General features: G+C 54.4%; 9 protein-coding genes across 9 annotated transcripts; 3 read left to right on the top strand and 6 right to left on the bottom strand.

Moving 5' to 3' along the window:
• Nucleotides 1–5: 5 nt before the first annotated feature.
• Nucleotides 6–1,795, bottom strand: CTAM01_14704 (cytochrome P450; the record flags this gene model as incomplete). Its single annotated transcript, XM_060530703.1, has 2 exons — nt 6–1,568; nt 1,658–1,795. 2 exons carry the CDS (start codon nt 1,793–1,795, stop codon nt 6–8), a joined length of 1,701 nt encoding a protein of 566 aa, XP_060374725.1.
• A 1,218-nt stretch (nt 1,796–3,013) lies between these two features.
• Nucleotides 3,014–3,811, bottom strand: CTAM01_14703 (uncharacterized protein; the record flags this gene model as incomplete). Its single annotated transcript, XM_060530702.1, has 1 exon — nt 3,014–3,811. The coding sequence occupies one exon, from the start codon at nt 3,809–3,811 to the stop codon at nt 3,014–3,016; it is 798 nt and encodes a 265-aa protein (XP_060374724.1).
• A 2,460-nt stretch (nt 3,812–6,271) lies between these two features.
• CTAM01_14702 (ThiJ/PfpI family protein) lies at nt 6,272–6,964 on the top strand (the record flags this gene model as incomplete). The annotated part of the gene is made up of 3 exons (XM_060530701.1): nt 6,272–6,652; nt 6,709–6,767; nt 6,823–6,964. The coding sequence occupies 3 exons, from the start codon at nt 6,272–6,274 to the stop codon at nt 6,962–6,964; spliced, it is 582 nt and encodes a 193-aa protein (XP_060374723.1).
• A 444-nt stretch (nt 6,965–7,408) lies between these two features.
• On the bottom strand, nt 7,409–8,228 carry CTAM01_14701 (haloacid dehalogenase; the record flags this gene model as incomplete). Its single annotated transcript, XM_060530700.1, has 2 exons — nt 7,409–7,977; nt 8,051–8,228. 2 exons carry the CDS (start codon nt 8,226–8,228, stop codon nt 7,409–7,411), a joined length of 747 nt encoding a protein of 248 aa, XP_060374722.1.
• Nucleotides 8,229–8,619: 391 nt separating this feature from the next.
• CTAM01_14700 (YisB protein) lies at nt 8,620–9,441 on the top strand (the record flags this gene model as incomplete). Its single annotated transcript, XM_060530699.1, has 1 exon — nt 8,620–9,441. One exon carries the CDS (start codon nt 8,620–8,622, stop codon nt 9,439–9,441), a length of 822 nt encoding a protein of 273 aa, XP_060374721.1.
• Nucleotides 9,442–9,639: 198 nt separating this feature from the next.
• CTAM01_14699 (uncharacterized protein) lies at nt 9,640–10,482 on the bottom strand (the record flags this gene model as incomplete). Its single annotated transcript, XM_060530698.1, has 3 exons — nt 9,640–9,697; nt 9,788–10,237; nt 10,301–10,482. The coding sequence occupies 3 exons, from the start codon at nt 10,480–10,482 to the stop codon at nt 9,640–9,642; spliced, it is 690 nt and encodes a 229-aa protein (XP_060374720.1).
• A 726-nt stretch (nt 10,483–11,208) lies between these two features.
• Nucleotides 11,209–13,810, bottom strand: CTAM01_14698 (peptidase family M3; the record flags this gene model as incomplete). The annotated part of the gene is made up of 5 exons (XM_060530697.1): nt 11,209–11,443; nt 11,572–11,769; nt 11,854–12,157; nt 12,291–12,414; nt 12,482–13,810. The coding sequence occupies 5 exons, from the start codon at nt 13,808–13,810 to the stop codon at nt 11,209–11,211; spliced, it is 2,190 nt and encodes a 729-aa protein (XP_060374719.1).
• Nucleotides 13,811–13,945: 135 nt separating this feature from the next.
• CTAM01_14697 (uncharacterized protein) lies at nt 13,946–14,386 on the top strand (the record flags this gene model as incomplete). The annotated part of the gene is made up of 2 exons (XM_060530696.1): nt 13,946–13,948; nt 14,081–14,386. 2 exons carry the CDS (start codon nt 13,946–13,948, stop codon nt 14,384–14,386), a joined length of 309 nt encoding a protein of 102 aa, XP_060374718.1.
• A 2,521-nt stretch (nt 14,387–16,907) lies between these two features.
• Nucleotides 16,908–17,225, bottom strand: CTAM01_14696 (uncharacterized protein; the record flags this gene model as incomplete). Its single annotated transcript, XM_060530695.1, has 1 exon — nt 16,908–17,225. The coding sequence occupies one exon, from the start codon at nt 17,223–17,225 to the stop codon at nt 16,908–16,910; it is 318 nt and encodes a 105-aa protein (XP_060374717.1).
• Nucleotides 17,226–17,572: the final 347 nt, after the last annotated feature.

Raw genomic sequence — 17,572 nt, 5'->3', positions numbered from 1 at the left:
CTCTCTCACTTTCCGTACCCGCTCAAAGATACCCTACAAGGATACCCATCCGTAGGATGCGCAGCGCCCGCCTCCACCATGAAAACCCTCTGCCCGCCCAACCCGCTCGTATCGATCTTCCCCTTACCGCCGTCAATCTCGCCATAGCAATCCCGGATATCAAACTCCCGCACCACGCACGCCAACACGGCCCTCGCCTCCGTCATAACAAGCTGCTGTCCCACACACAACCGCGGCCCGTACTCGAAAATCCGCCAGCCACCCTTGGGCGGGTGCAGCTCATGCTTTGGATCCGTCACGAGCCATCGCTCGGGTACGAACTCGTCCGGCCGAGCCCAGTATCGCGGGTTCCGGCCAATGGCCCAGTGCAGCATGTTGACGGCGATGCCGTCCGTCGGATAGGCGTTGCCCTCGGCGTCGTGCAGGACTAGATCAGCGCAGCCCTGGCGGATGCCGCCTGCGGGCGGGAAAAGGCGCAAGGACTCCTTGATGCAGGCGTTTGTGAAAGGTAAGGCGTTGAGCAGGGCCGGGGTTTCCGCGATTTTGGCCGGTGCCGTGGAGATGTCGGTGCTGAGGACGGCGTCGTGTTCTGCGCGGACGCGGGCGAGGATGGCAGGGCGGGAGGCGATGTTGTGCAGGCAGTAGACTATCGTCGCGGCGGAGGAGTCGTAGCCCGCGAAGAAGAACATGCGCATATTGCGCGTCATGAGGGAGAGGTAGGAAGCGTCGAGCTCCTCGCAACCCGCGTTCCCGGGTTGTGCGAGCCAATTCTCGAGGGCGCTGTCGAGGACGGATTGGAAGTTTTCAGACTTGTCGCGGTTGTGGGCTTTGTTTTGCAGAAGGGTGGCGAAGCGGGCGTTGATTTGGTGCTTGATGTGGTTGTCGAGGATGCGGCCGCCGTTCCAGGTGCGGAAGAGGAGGAATGGGTCGATGGGGGCTAGGAGGTTCTCGGGCTTGTGGGAGGTGAATTTGAGGCGGAGCTGGCCCTTCATTGCCTCGGCGAGGGGATGTTGCTGTTTCTGGGTTTCGAGGCGGACGTTAAGGAGGACTTCGCCGATGACGTCGGTGATGAGGTCGAGCATCAGGGGCTCCAGCCTGAACATGTCTCCCTCATCACTACCACCACCATCGCCCCCGGAGGTGGAGACCCTGGCGCGCAGCCGGTCGGTGAAAGTGGCAATGTTGCCGAGGATGATGGGCACGGCGGCGGTGATGTTCTGGTTGCTGAAGCTGGGGTTGAAGAGGGCGTGGAGGTTCTTCCACGGCCGGCCGTTTGTGTCGAACTGGCTCGGCCCGCCGGTGATGGGGTGGAACCAGCCGACGAGCATGGGGGGCTTCTGGGCGCCGGCGACCGGGTGGTAGACTGTCTGGTGGGCCATGTCCGGGTCTGTGACGACGAGCATCGGGTCGGCCATGGGCCAGGTGTCGATGTAGTAGGCGCCATTTTTGCCGTGGAGCTCGCCCAGGCGGGCGAGGGCGTAGTTTGCGTGGACGCCCGGCGGAAGTGTGTCGAAAGCTTTCTTGGCCTCGAGGAGGTTTCCGAAGAGGAAGCTGTGGGGGACGATTGGCTGTGTTTTGTGGTTAGTCTGATGTGGACGTTCATGATAGCCTCTCATGACGTGATGGAGCGCGATGAGAAGGGTGAAGGAAAACTCACCAGTCCCTGCTTCCTCAGCTCAGCCATCTTGCCCCGGTGCTTCCTCAGAAGCTTAAAAAAGTATAACACCGATCCCACGGCGGCGACTAGGACGGCCGCCGTGAGAGACCTCAGGATGTAAGCCAAGACCCCGTCCATGTTGTGCAACTCAAACTCGATGTTGAATGTGCAAGATATGTCACCAGCCGCTGAATGTCTCGGGAGTGTCAGCCACGTCGTGTTCCACTTGGTGCCAGCTGTGATATGTTGCAGAGTTGCCCAAGTAATCTCAAAAAAAAACGCCTCCCACCGTCGACACCGTCGTCGCGTGGTACAAAGTGCAATTTCACCAACGGTTTCCGCGTGCGACGGTGCGCGGCTGAATTGACGTTTAAACTTTTGTTGAAAGAAAATTGTCCCGAGTATTTAAGCAGAGATATTTTGAGATGCAGTGAAAGAATAAACGGCGCCGTCAGTGAATGAGGTCCGCTCCGATTTAGGCTCCCGCGTAAGCATTGACTCCGTATCCGATGCTCCGTACGGAAACCTACGTCTTTTATTCACCTGATTCGTGATAAGCTAGGTCGCTTTAAGGTTCGCTAGAGCCCTATTGACCATTCCGTAGGATACGGATAGCTCAGGAGGATTCAGGGGCCCCATTTGGGATTGGAGGCCCAGAGGGGTTGTCACTTGTCAGCAAATCATCCCGGGAAATTAAATCACCTTCCACAATGACCACAGCACCTGAGTAGGTTCGCGATAGACGAGATTGCATCAAATTCACCGTTTCGTCAAAGTTCAATGTAATAAAAGATTCAAGTTGGGGTATCTAAAAATGCCTCTAAAGTGATTAGTATCAGAATGCAAATCCCAATTTCTTTCATTTTGAAGAGAATCCCATGGTACGCCAGTGTTGTTCTGTGTTGCCTTTTCCTTTCCTTTTCTTTCCCAATTCCGTGATCCCCAGTCTCCCAAACTCCCGTTTCCAGAACCCAAATGTCAAGGAGAAGCGTTGAGTGATCCCCCCTCCAACAAAAGAAATAATGCTGCAGAATGCTGCCTTTCGAGTCTGCGAGGTGTTGACCCTGGCGCTGAATAATTCATCGAGGGACTTTTGCTCATCGGGCTTATTGTTGTTGTCATTGTACAAAAAGTATACGTGTTGCGATCCGATGCAGCCACAGCGACAAGGGCATGCGGGAGGATTTCCATCGGCTCATGGCGCAGAACAAGGCTTGACTATCCTTCGAACTAGATGGCTGATGTTGAGAGATTGCACATTTGAAAGCTGCGTTGCTTTTGCAGTCTCGTGCCCACCATGGCCAGATTGTATCGGCAGATGGCTGGCAAATAAGATAGCCCAGTCAACGACTGTCTCTACCTCGGCACACCGCCGGCGAGGCCAACAGCAACGGACGATGTCAAGAATTCCAGGTCGTCATATGCCTGACGCTTGCAGCCCCGCGGCGGCTTACCCTTGACAAACCCGTGGCTGTAAGCATCGCCAAGGACGCTCAGGTCTGTCGTCGAGTCTTCCGGCTGATCAAGTCTTCGCACGACAACCAGGGACGACGCACGGGACATCATCCAGATCTCATCGCCGGGCCTCGTTTGGTTGGGAACCAGCACTAGAGCGCCGTGATCCTGGGTCAAGGCTATGCGGCGACTGCGGTCCTTGACAAAGGTCTCGAGGAATGGGATGATGGGCTCTGTGCTTGCGGCGAGGGGGCCTCTGCCTGAAGCGGCGTCGGAGAGCAGATTTCTGTCGTCGAGAGCCCAGAATTGGCGGAATGAGTCAGGGTCTTCGCCAGCGCCCACGGCTTGCTCGAAATCGCCAAGGCCCGTGAGACCGTTAAGAACTGGGCTCAGAAATCTGCTGAATGACTTGACGATCTCGTCTCTGGTAAATCCTTCGGGATACCGGTCCGTAGTTATCTTATTGAGGTTGTCGCCTGACAATGTCCGCAAAAGGGTGTTCATGTGATGCTCCTCATCAGCGTTAGGTGAGCGCATCTTGTAGACGAGGGTCAGGAGCTTGACTAGGGGTAGAAGCTCCTTCATGTGAAACAGCTCTTCGGATATCTCGACAACGGTGTCAACGTAGGTGCCTCCGAGCTGGACCTGCTCCGAGAGAAGATTGCTGGCAGGCATCGTCTTATCGAGTGAGAGATTCATCGTCGTGTGCGTGTGCGTGAGTGTGGGCGTGAGTTGGAGATGGGATGGACGGTGGAATGGGTGGATGAAGTGTGTCGATGAAGAGTGACGAGAACAAGAACAGGCGCGGAAACTGGGCGTGGCAGGAAGGGGGCATATATCAAGAAACGAAGGGCCCAGACTGTCGTCACTGTCCACAACGGCGGGTCATAGTGGCCTTATCTAGACGAGCTATGAGTTTCCGAGCTGCCGGGAGTCTGGCAGCAAGGGTTTGGTACGGATACATGGGAGAGGACAAGGGGACGAAGTGCTCTGTACCCCGTACCGGTAGGTAGGGTATTGTTGTGTAATTACACGAGAGAGACTTGAGAGCGCGCTTGCGCCTGCTTCTTCCTAACCGGGGAGCGAGTCCGGGGAGACTAAGTTGGCGTGGTTGCGTAAACCGGCGGGGCCCACTGGATGGGAAGGGCAGGATGTGCGTCTTGGAGTGGACTTGGTGCCGGTACTGACGGGACCAAGAGGACCACGATGTCATGCGTTATGGAGACTGGTGAAAGCTTGAATATCGTTGGAGCTGTAGCTAGGTGAGCTGTCCGCCCGGTATCTAGCTACGGATACTTGTATAGTGTATGTGTGTGTGTGGAATGGCGGCCATTAGTCGTGCAGAGCATGTCAGGATAAAAGCCTGGTGTCAAGGTTCACATCAGCCGCTTGGCACTGGGGTAGTCTGCATCTTGGTAGCCGCATTGTGACTGGCCTACTGCGAGGTACAGACAGAACGAATGTGTGCAGATGTAAGTGCATGTGTAGCGAATCCCAAGGTGAAGTAAGCAAGGACGAGATGGGAATAAGATCTCTGTGCAACGGCACATCCAAGCCGTACGAGTAACAGACAAAGTAGACAAGGCGGACTCGCGCTGACGGGGAGATGGAAAGATGAATAAAAGTTTGAGCCTTGAGGTATCCGTAAGTTGGTCAGGTATCAGGTAAACGGAAAGCAAGGTGCAGACGTACACTGTGCAGTAAGGGGGGAGAGACGGAAAAAGTCTGGCAGAGATGACGTCGAGAGGGGGTTCCGCTTTTGACGGGTCCCCGTTGCATTAGCGCTGCGTCTCCGTTACCAATTGAGGTACGTACCAAAGAAGTTAGGGGCAGGAACCGGGCACACGGACATTTTTGGTGTGCCTTCCTTGCTTGCCTGCCCTTGCCTCTGCCCTTGCCAGCCCCTTGACTCTGGGCCCCTGCCTGCCTCATGTCGGGTCGCTTCAGGGTCCGCTCATCCAATGTCCAGCGTTGGAATCGGGAACTTGTTCACGGACGCATCAATTTGATCAAGCACATGAAGCACAGTCCTTTGAGTCCGTCCGTCAATTTCCAGCCGCTTCTTCATTTCTTCATCTCGCCTGAGATGCAACATCAAATCAGATACACATGTCCACGAGATTAGTTCTGTTTACAGCAATCAACAACAACTCTAGCGAGTCAGCAGAGGCATGCGAGGTATGCCGACGCGGAATGCAAGCCAAACTCCTGGGCAGTAAATGTGCAAAGGAATAAGCTGACGCCTGACTTGCTGTTCAAACGTTCAGAGTTCAACGCTGATGTCAACCTGTCTCGCTTGTTCCGGCGATGCGGCACGCACCAACGAGTACCTATCCGTGTGTGCCGTGCCATACGGTACAATTCGCCGGCCACGGTGATCTGCCAACCCCGCGTTGATCACTCCCACGTCTCTCCCTGTCAGCCAACTTCAGACGATTCAGATCCTTCAACGTCACCCGTGTCGTGTCGTCTCGTCCAGCTCGTACCATCATCGTTGCTCTCGTTCGGCTTCAAGCTATCGCTGCCGGTAATACATCCTCAAGAGTCACCAATATGGTCAAAGTCCTCATCATCATGGCCGACTACGGCCATGATCCCACAGGCAGGTGATCTTCATCATCCTTCCGCTTGCCCACCCATCCTGTCTCGCCCATCCCCTCAACGCCAAGTCCACGACATCGTCCCGGTCCTTGTCAGACTCCATCTCCATCCCCCTAATCCTCTAGCCCCGCACCACCTCCAATCGTCCAAACATGGCAAAACCCTTACTCAACGGGATCTGCGTTACGAACCGCAAAGCTAATCTCTCCCTTCTTGCTTCGCAGAGGTTGCTATCCCCTACCAGACCTTCAAAGATGCAGGATTCGACGTAAACTTTGCAACCGAAACGGGCTCAACGCCCCGCTGCGATGCCCGCATGCTCAAGGGTCTTTCCCAGAAGTTTCTTGTACGATGACTCTCTTTCGCAAGATGTTGCAAACGTCGTCATTGTTCGACGTCGACACAATTGCACCATGAGCGCTTGCAAATTCCTCCCTTAGCCAATATCCCGCATCTCTCCCATCCGCCGAGGCATGGCAATCTGGTGATGCAGTTAGAGTTGACCTGCTACCCGTCTAACAGGGCGCCGCGGCCTCCACGATAAAGCTCCACGATACGATGGTCAAATCTGCCGAAATGCAGAACCCCCTATCCTGGACTTCGCTGGGCTTTACGCTCGATGACTTCGACATTGTGCATATTCCCGGCGGTCACGACAAGGAAGTGAGGCAGCTCATGGACTCGACCACCGCGCAGAAGCTGCTGGCCGATTACTTCCCCCAAACCAAGAAGCCGGGCAAAAAGATTGTCACGGCTATCTGCCACGGTCCGCTGGTGCTCTGCAACACCAAGGGCCAGGACGGTAACAGTGTTCTGTATCACTGCACGACGACGGCACTCCCCGGATGCTTCGAGTCGCTGGCGTATCATGGAACCAGGCTATTTCTGGGCGACTACTATAAGACATACGGTGCGGGCACAGAGAATGTCGAGGATTCGGTAAGTATACAGCTCAAGTTATGGAGGACGACTTGTTCAAGTGCTTATGGTGTCAGATGCGCAAAGTGGTGAAAGATCCCAGTCAGTTCAAGAGCAGCTGGATGCCCAGCCGACCGTTCGTGCCTCCCCCCTCCGCGGATGCAACAACGATTGCTAAATTTCCAGCACAGCTTCGTCGTGAAAGACACAGAGTACAACTATATCAGCGCGCGCTTTCCTCCCGATGCGGCAAAACTAGCCGAAATGACTGTCAACCTTGCCCATCTCATACACGTTGAAGGCTTCAAGGGTCAAGACCCGACTACGGCATAACATGCCGAACATGCACTAAACTTTTAAGCTTGTCGTCTACGTGGCATCATTCTCGCATCCGTCGTCATCATCAACGCTAGAAATGCGCATGGCAGTTGCAGCCGGAGAGCGGAAGTTGAGACTTGTTCGACTGTTTCGCTTGTGAATCGGCTTGCGTACTGTAGGGGCCTTGATGCGACGGGCCCATTATGTACGGATTCCCAGTCTGAATGACATCAATGTCGTCATGGTGATCTATTCCAGTGTTTGAAAGTTTGGGGAATAGGGCTAGCACTGTGCTCCGGCTTGAAATAAGCTCAGAAGCCGTTGCCAACGTGATGTGGATACTTGGGGTCCAGCATGATGCTTGAAGTGAATCTTTTTCTCCGTCTTGCAAAGCGACACCGAGGCGGCAAGTAGAAACCTTGCCAGATCTACAATCTTGAGCGGCTGTTTTCCTCATGGCTAGTTTCCGAGCTCCGCAATTCTCTGCAGAGCTTCATCAACCCCTTGAGCAACGATTGTCGGCTCAGTGCCAATGACGCTTCCCAGTGCATCAATCCATCCCGTCCCGGCCCTGTCGATCCATGCAGACTGCCACCCGGCCGCCCTCGCTCCAAGTGCATCAAACGGATTTGAACTCACCAGCCAAATGTCGCCTTCTCTGCCAGTCATACCCACCTTCTCCGCAAAGTGCCGGTACGTCGCAGGAGCGGGCTTGAAGCAGCGTGCCCCTTCCACCGTCACCAACTTCTCAGGGCCAAAGATACGGCTCTTGCGTTGATTGATTTCGGGGCAGGTTCTGATGGATGCGCTGACCATGTCATCCGTCCCGTTGGAAAATACGTACGCGTCGATGGAGCTGTTCCCTTCGACAATGCGCATCGCCGACTCAATGTCTGAGAAGGCTTGGAGACCGTTATAAGCTTCTATAAGACGGTCCTCGTCCTGCTTTGAGAGAGTTGGCTTCTTTCTCTCCGCGATGGCATGCTTCAGCGCTGCGCGCGTGATGTCGGAAAACGGACGGTATGTGCCTAGATGTGTCTCGTTGTCTCAGCCTACTATCACCTTTTTTATGCCTTACAAGATTCTGTGTGCGGTACGAACCCATGCTGTTGATACGCCATGTGTACTCGAGCTGATACCGCCGCCACTGCGCCGCCAGGGTTTTGGCTTCATCTTCGTCGCCGTAGAGCTCTGCGAGTTGCTTTGCGATGGATTCGGTCGATAGGAGAGTGCCGTATAGATCAAAAGCGATGATTGTCTTGCGCTTGTCTTGCGCCATGTCGCTCAATGGCCCGGACTTGCCTGTGTCAAAGCCGGGATTTTAATGCCGATTGCTACGAGATGGATATTAAACGAAGACCTCGCAAAATGAAAGCCACGATGGTCAGGTGGGAGGAATGTCGTCCGAACGCCTCTCAGCCGGCTTCCGTCACCCAAAACGTGGGGGAGGGGGATGCGCACTTATACCCGGGCGCCCCCGCTCCCCACAGACAACGCGCTAAAGTGCCCTAAAATCGCCCGCCCTCCGTCCGAACGGATCGTGAGGTGAGCTCCGAAAAGCAACGTCGACTCAACGTCATCGATTCACGTCTTCTACCTCATCTCACTCACACTTTTCATGAGAAGAATCTCATCTCACAGAATCAAAACTTGCCACCATAGATGAGACAATGAGAAGTTCTGATGAAGACTCACCCCAGTTTGAAACATTACGAGACTGCCTCTCCGCCGCCGTCGTAGAACGCGTGACCAAACCAGCACCGAAACCAAAACGCCGCTCCAAGAAGGCGAATCCTCGCCGGCCGCCCAAATCTCAAAATGACGATGGGCCCTCAGCCGTCACCAGCGGCGCCGGCACCGGCGACGACGATGATAACACTCAGGTGGACGCAGACGACATGATCGACTTCACATCCTACCTCGCCTCCGAAACCTTTGACTCGTTTCCCCCGGACCTCAAATTCTTATCCCACGCAACCCACACAGCCGACCCGTCCCTCCTACAATCCCGCTTCCCCCTTCCACTCACCGGCGCTGATGTAGCAGACCTCTTACCCACTCTATCCTCAGACGTTGCGGACTCGCTGGCAGCCTACCACATCGTCGACCCAGCGAAACAAGGCGCCCACGAGTTCCTGGCCCCCGTGTTGACAGAGTACATCTCCGCCCTCGTCGCGCCGCCGCCTCCCCCGCGCTCGACGCGAGATTCCGTGGATGGGTGCGAGTTATGCGGGCGGGACTGGATCGGGTTGACGTATCATCACCTCATTCCGCGCATGGTGCACGATAAAGTCGTCAAGCGCGGGTGGCACCGCGAGGAGGAGCTGAATAACGTCGCGTGGCTGTGTCGGCTGTGTCACTCTTTTGTGCATCGGTTCGCGGGGCATGAGGAGCTTGCGAGGCATTATTATACTGTTGAGTTGTTGCTTGAGCAGGAGGAGGTTGTGAGGTTTGCGCAGTATGCTAGTCGGGTGAGGTGGAAGGGGAAGTGAGGTCCATCATCAAAAGCTGCATTTGCGTTTGGAGTTTTGGGCTGGGAAGCCAGGGAGAGCTTGAGATTTTGCTATTATCCTGTTCCCTACGGCTATCCAGAAAACTTTTTGGGCATTCTCGTCCGTCCAATTATCACTCGCCGACACAACGTCCCTCAGTCGTCCCTCGAAGAACATCCTAAGCATCATCAACCAAGCTCACACCATCCCGCTACCTCGGCTCTCAACCAACTCCCGCCGCTCTTCAAAGATGTTTCTAGGCAGAGTCGGGTTACCACACGCCAAAGGCGCATACCTTAGACAAATCCTTCTCCGCTGCCGTTCACAGCAGTAATTCCACACGCACGCCTCGCCCGTGCTGCAGCTGCTCGACGAAGTACACGTCCTGACCTCGTTACATCCCTTATTCTCCACGCAGACGTGCCTCCGACTCGGTTCGTCCAAATTCCTATCGACTTCGCGAAGACAAGTGCAGAGCTTTCCACCGCCGCCGGGGCACTGGTAGAGGTTCACGCCGTCAAAGGGACAGTCGCGGGCGCCGCGGCAGCCTGGGTTGGCGTATTGGGTTGCCGTGACGGTGGCGACTGGCGCGGGGAGGGTTGTTATGGACGGGGTGTAGCCCCAGCAGCTGCAGGCTGAGGAGTAGGCGCTGGTGCTGGTGCAGGAGACGGCTGCGTAGGAGGGGACTGAGGTTGGAGATTGCGTGATGGGGGTACGGGTTGTAGACTGGGAGAAGGTAGTAGTTGGGGTAAGGGGGATGTTGTCGGTGTAGATCGTGGTGGTGACGGTTGAAGTGCTATTGAGTAATGTCAGAGCTGTGGCGGCGGACTCATGTTGGTACTAGTTTTGTGGCACTTACAACGTGTCCGGAATTACGGTGGTCTGCATGTAAGAGGAGCAGTCTAAGCCGCGGCTTGTGACGTCCGGGACGCCGGCGGCCCTGAAGGTGCCGGTCACTCTGCGGGCGCAGTTATCGGCGTTGCATCTCTGGGCAACGACAAAGGAGATGAGGCCTACGAAGGCGACTATGATAGACTTCATATCGACGACTTGATCGTATCTCTTGAGTATTTGATGGCTAACTGGTGATTGAGCGCGACATGGAAACGAGTTGAAGCAGCCGGACAGTCGCTTTTTATCTATCGTAGGAACCTGAATGCAGGACACGTCTAACGGTCTCACTGGCCCCAATATGAGCTAGCTGAGCCAGTTTGAGCAATCTTGAGTGAATGTGGCACGATCAGCATGAGCGGATGCCAACGAATGAAACCCGTCAACACCAGCTGAACATGAAGCTATCGTGGAATCATGGCTCAGTAACACCGTTGGCACCCGCGAATGCAATGTGGATTACCCCGAGGGATGTCTTACAATATTGAATCAATTACAAAGGTAACTCTGTCAAGTCTCGTATCGAGGTGTGGTCTCAGTTCTCTATTACCCCAGAAAATGGGCTGCTGCGCAACATACTGTATCCGATACGTGATTTGCTTACCATTGAACTTTGACAGAGCCAGACACACTGTGAGCAAGAGACAGCAGGGTCTATTGAGACTGTCTCGGAGCGGTAGTACCTGAGCAGACGCAGGACAAGCAGATCAGCTGAGCTCTCTAATACGAGCTTCAGTCTCAGTCTGAGTCGAGAGCAACTTCAGCCGCGACTCGATTCAACAATCATTTTCAAACAATCGTCGTATCCTACACTCAAGATGCTGTCTCGAAGAAATACCAAAGATGGTGGTGCCATGAGACTAATCGCAAATGGTTTCAAGTCGATGCCGCCGTTGGTCCAACATCACTCCCATCACCCTCCAATAACCCGAGACTTCTCAACAGCGCATCCGGCCCGGGCTCCCTACCCAGAAACTCTTTCATCATCTCCATTTCGTCTCTGCTGCCGCCGTACTCGAGGATATCTCTTCGGTACCGGTCCCAGACTTCAGGACTGCGGGGGTCCTTGGCGAAGCACGACTCGAAGAAGGAGGCCGCGAATGCTTGGGCGCTTTGTGGGGGTAAGTCAGCACTGCACTTGGAAGCCGTAGTGACGGGGCTTGAGTCATTGATAGAGGATCTCGGCTCCCGCCAAACTCTGAATGAGATTGTAAAAATGATTCTATGCAGCAAACATACCTCATGTAGGCGTAGTAGCCCGCATCGTAGAGCTCGATGAGATGCGTGGAGTGAACCAATCCGTACCCTCTCTTATCAGGATTCGGCCTGAGTGTCATGGAATCCTGAAGGTCGTTGTAGAGCTTCACTTCATCCAGCTCTCTCAGAGCCTCGGTTGACTCTTGATTGTTCACCATCATATCAAACGTGGCAAATACTCTGTTCCGTGTCAGTAATCCATCAAATCACCAAAACAATCACACGAGGTAACAAAAGAAAGGTAGAAAAAGACAGAAAACTTACAGCTGCCTTAGGAACCATAGACCCCGGTTCAGCTCTCGACTCTGTACCAAGTTTTCGGCCAACTCCTTTGGCATCTTTTCCTGCGGGGGCTCTTCACCACCCCCATGGTCTTCCTTCCACTTCGCCATGTACGCCGGATCGACGCGCGTGTAGTGCCGGCCCATCTTGACGAGCTCTTCCGGCATCCAGCACCACTTTTCCAACATCGTGCTCGGCGCCTCGCCAAAGTCGGGCGCCACACGCGTTCCGTGGAAGCGGGTATGCTTTGTGCGGGATACAAGGTCGTGAAGCCCGTGGCCCAGCTCTGTGTGGGCGGTGTGAGCGAAAGCCATTCCCATCGGACGGGTGCAGAAAAGGAGTGTATCACGAATCATATTTGAGGTTGACAATGTGAGATAAAAGGGACGAAGAAGGGAATTGGACTGGTTTAGGCGTACCGTGGAACAATGTCACGACCTCGCGATGCTTCAACAGCGCACAAGACGCGGCTGTAGGGGGCTGAAAGGCACACATGAGCACCGTGGCAGGGTAGACTCTGGTGCCATCCTCCTTCAAGTAACCCTGTTGACCAGTCAGTGATTCTTTCTGATGGAACGAACCCAAAGGAGAACAGGGCTCGGCAACGTACGCATTGCAGGTTGACATTGCACGCCGTCCGGTATTTCCCTTCTCTCCAGAGAACGTCGGCGTACAGGTATCCCACAAACTCTCCCTTTCTCTCCCCTCTTCCCTCCCAGACTGCCCAAACCTGTACCCCCTTGTCCCAGATCTTTCCAACTAAGTCGCTCTTCGGTACGGGTTCGAATTCAAAACCCAGAAACTCGGAGAACAAACCCAGCATGGCCAATAACGTATGATTCAGGGGGAAATACTCGGACATCTTCTCCTGGTCAACGTCCGCCTCTTCCTCAAGAAGTCTCGTATAGTACTCAAAATCCCATGGCAGAATCCTCCCCTCCTCTTTATCCTTCTCTTCACGAACAATCCCCAACTCATTCCTCTTCCTGTCCACAATTCTCGCCATCTCTTCCCTTCCCCGAGGCTCCAATCCCTTTCTTAACCGTCCCAAGAACTCCTCAACCCACTCAGTCGACGGCGCAACCCTCCTCTCGATCCGGAACTCCGCGTGGCTCCCATACCCCAACATCCTCGCATTCTCGTCTCGTAGGACAAGCATCTCCTTGTACAGCGGCACGTTCTCAGGGAACCGATTGTCAAACGCAACATACACCCGCCTCCTCGTCTCCGAATCACGCGCATACCGCAGCACGGCATCGTAATCCGCTCTTTCCAGCGTGACAAACCTCTTGCCCCTTTCCTCCGGCACGTCTTCCCGCCCAAACTTCCATCTCTCCATCTCTTCTCTGGGTGTACCCTCCAGCTCCGCCTCCGTGAGCCAGAGGCCTCCGCTCCCCTTGTACAGATTCTTCCTAAACACCCTCTTCAACTCCTCAAGCCTCTCCCTCCGCTCCAAATACACCCGAATTCCCTCCTCATCCAAGACTCCATGCCCAGCTCCGCGATAATCCAGCCATAAGTCCCTCATGATCCTCTTCTCCTCATCCCCGAGCCCTTCCTCGTCCCTCTCCTTAACGGCATTGACAAGCTCATAGACTCCCTTCATCCGCAACCTCTCCGCCGTAGACGCAGACCAGAGCCTCATACCTTCCTCTATGGCTTCAGTGGTAGCCTTGTCCGGGCCAGAGAAGCGGAGCACGCTGAAGGAGCCCGTCTCGCCCTGCGTCTCGTCGTCGGCACGCAGGAAGGGACCGATGGTGTTGGCGAAGGTTGCCTCGGACGGCGTGATGGACGCGACTGCGTTTTCGCGGGCGGCGCGTTGGATTGCGAGGACGCGCTGGACCGTGGGAATGACTTCATCTGCGGCGAGGACGCGGGCGAGGGGTTGTGGTGGTTGGCGAGGCATTGGCGCAGGTGGTTCTGGGGTCAAGTTCTGCATGTTGAACAGATGAATGCTTTGTTCCTGACGGATTCAAATGGCTTTTGGTTTTGGTTTAGCTATGTAGGCAACATATTGCATACAAGTCTGTTATGTACAACCTCGAGTTGATTATCGACATCACCCAACACCACAATGGTTTACCGAATTCCCCTTGGAACAGGAAAACCAATCCATCACAAACGACGCAGCTTCTCACCACGTGCCCCTGCAACCTCATTCTTTTACCCCTGAACGACAAACCTCGTAATACCGAATCCGTCAAAAAAGCCTCATCACAAGACACACTTTGCCAAGGTCCACCTCGTCAACTTCACATCGAACGCCAGTGATAGGTCGAACAGGCCCTCGTCTTCTTCCCGCGCCGCACTCCCGCATCTCACCGGTCATTTTGCACTAGCGCCGGACCCCTCGCCCGCCGAGACGGACCCGCATCTTGGCCTTCCCCTCGGCGACTCGGCACCGGGGGGCATCCCTCCAGGCGCCGATGATTGGACCGCCGGACTCAGCACGATCGGCCACGCGGATGCCACCCCGTTCGCGCCTGCTAGTCTGCAGGAGACAAGGGTAGCCTAGTACCGACAAGATCCTGTCTTCGGTTACACTCTCTCTCTCTCTCTCTCTCTGTGCGCCTGCCTGATACCTACAAAATCTCCGTCAAAAAAGCATCAAACTCGCCATAAACACCACTCCCGCCCCGAAACCTAGAAACAAACGATCCACTTGCTGCAACTTGTCTAGTCTCACAAAAGCGGACAAAAGAGACTTTCCCGCTCTCTGACCCAACCAGCACGCCTTCTCGATATCTGAAGCACCATCGTCGGCAAGCAGTTCATGCACGTCAAAAAAGTCTCAGCCTTCCCGCCGACTCTATTCTCAGCAACGGGAAAGGTGGGTGGGGTGAGTTGAGCTTGAACCGCTTCGCTATCCTTGACCCCAAGTGGGTTCGACTTCTCGGCAGTACCACCGAAGAAGCCCGTCTGCGAGCTGTGCTCTGAGAGAAAGATGGAGGCAAAAAACGATCATGAGATGGGGTTTTCTAACGCTAACGGCACCCGGCATGAATTTGTTCATCTTAGCTAGGGACGGCTTTCCTGTCAGAGATAAAGGCTGGTGGTCATTGCTCTAGCAGGTGTGTTGTCTCGCACACCCCTTTCGGCTTCGTTCTTCGAGATAGGTGAAAAGCTGCTTCTTTGGCTTGTATCAGGAGTCATCACTAGTGAACGTAAAAGTGTGGCGCAAACTGCCTGATTGTGAACGGTTGAGAGTAGGTAAGTGACCAAGAACACATTGATTAGCTTTCGTGTTGTCTCTTCCCTATAATCAAGGGTCATAGGAAGCAGTTGGTCAAGTGTCTAGACCTGATGTCACTCCTCTCGCCAGCCTACCCTCTCCTGTGAGATGGAGTTTCGTACCAGGAGTAGCTCCCTACGGGAAACCTCATCACTGCCTTACGCATCTCCGGCAACTGAAGTAATCATCCAAAATCTTTACGAACCCAATTACCTCCAACTTGGTATCCGTGTCCAGCATCGTCCGCGGGAGCGAGAGAAACCAATCTAGACTCAGCCCGCCCTATCTCTCTATTCCCAATATGAATAACCTCGGAAACCGTCCCCGAGGCAAAACAAAAAAAAGGCCATAGCAGAATTCCAGCCTCACAAGCATCGACAAAAATCTCTGTGCGAAAATGTAGGAGCTTTCTCACCTTTCCCATCTCCGGCAAGAAACCCAAAAACAGCAAACAGCATAAACAAGCCCATGCTTCTCATGCTTTTCTCGCCTCCCCCACACTACCCAAGGTACCTCACCTTACCTCACCTTACCTGAGCTAGACAGCTATGTGACCGCAACGACCAGAGCTTCGGCGCCTCGTCCGCTCGACCTTTCAGTTCCTGGCCCAGCTGAACCGTCCCGTCCGCCAGATCGCCCCCCCGGATCTTCCCCAAGATCCCCAAAAGCGGTAAACAAAACGGTTTGCCCCTCCCTCGCCAGCCAGTCATGCAAAACACAGTCCTCATGTCAGCAGACGCTGTAGTATAAATCATCTCAACTCTTCCAGCATTGGCGCCAAGAGTAAGCCAAGACAAGTGAAGACTGCCTTAGGCTTTGGTCTGTTCTCTGAATGCACCTTGGATATGCTGCGTATGGGTAGGAATGTGATTGGGAAACAACCTGCTAGCTGGCGTACTATGGTATTGGGTGGCCGCCTTGGTGATGCCCGTGCCTCTCAGCCTCGCCTTCATAAAATTGTAGTTTGACAGAACCGCAGAATGAGGAGAGGCACATGGCTTCCCTCAATTCGCTAATCTTAGCCCAGTTCATATAAACTCTCTTCTCCCCCCTCGCCTCCATCTTTGGACCCTCAAAGGCCAATTTTCAGACTTCTGAAGTGAAAGAAAGGCAAGTTTAAAAAAAGAAGAAAGACAAAATTGCGGTCTGAACTCCAGACACAATCCCCAAAGCCTATTCTCCAAACCGTGAAAGCAGGTAGAGGAACTCCAGAGAGAAACCTCCCGCCGCTACCATGACGAGAGAGTACGGCCTGACTTTGACAGCACAGACGACACCAATGAGAGTAATCATGCATTTCGTCCACTTCTCGGCACGACTCCCTAATGGTGTTCTTCTTGGGCGATTTGCCTTTCACCGCTCCGGTCAGTGACCGGCAGAGGTTCAGCCAACGTCGAGCACCATTCTGAAGCCAGGTCATGTTGCCGACTCGGTTGCTCCCGTTCGGGGAGTAGACACTCGAAACACTCTTATCCCATGTGCAGCGACTGCCGCTGGTCGTCAACATGGTAGTTCCATGTTGGCCCCTTGGTGCCAAGACCCATGAGACTCCCGTTCTCTGCCATCTGGAAAGTTTGTTTCGACTCGAGAGAGAGCCTCAACCATAGCAAGTGTCTGTCCAGTAAACGCAGAAGAATATAGCCATAATTGATAGACCAGATGGCTGGTGAACGTGCAAGAGACTGAGAACCAGGTAGGGAATCAACTGGCGAATCCGGCTTGGCTTCCGCCCGGCGCGGCCGTTCTCAGGGGAATCCCGCCCTCCGATTAACGCCGAACGCCGGGGCGGCTCAAGGAGAATCACCTAGAGCCCCATAAACGGGTTGATCGGAAATAAGGTGTCCGCAGAACTTCGGACGAATACCAATTGCCCGTGTTTGAGCGGTCGAACCACCGACAACCAGGGCGATCCCACTCTAGAGGGAACCACCGTTCTCTGCCTTGCAGACGGGGGCTCCTCATGAAGCAGGCTCATGCCAGTCTGACCATCCACACCACTGAACCCAATAGTTGGGAGGGTTGTCACAGTCTCATGCACATAGAAACCAATCAGACTCGCCTGGGGGACCAATGCCCGTCTGTGTCCCGGCCACAAGGGCCACGTCGCGGTTCTGGCATTCATGCTATCTTCGACATAGCGGAATGTTGGGTGCCAGTGAACTCGGCAGAAGGCCAGTAATCTAGATGAGCAGGTCAGAATTCAATATCACAAACTCATGTGGTTGGCTCCTCGAGCACCCGTGAAGGGCACGTGCGAGACGCATGGATGATGTGAGACAACAGCAGACAACTGCTAAAGCGAATACAGGCTGCAGCGCGTGTGTGATACAAGCAAGCAAGGGAGGCGGGGATTCGCTGCTAGACCGAGATGGTGACTCGTGAAGCTGTAAGCTTATTTTCGAATCTCACCGACTCCTCCAGGTCATGAGCGACTTCATGAATCTCTATAATCAACAGAGCCAATCAGTG

Source organism: Colletotrichum tamarilloi (genome assembly GCF_030869305.1).
Source record: "Colletotrichum tamarilloi strain Tom-12 chromosome Unknown Scaffold_131.1, whole genome shotgun sequence".
NCBI lineage: Eukaryota > Fungi > Ascomycota > Sordariomycetes > Glomerellales > Glomerellaceae > Colletotrichum > Colletotrichum tamarilloi.
This window is presented reverse-complemented; position numbering and strand designations above follow the sequence as displayed.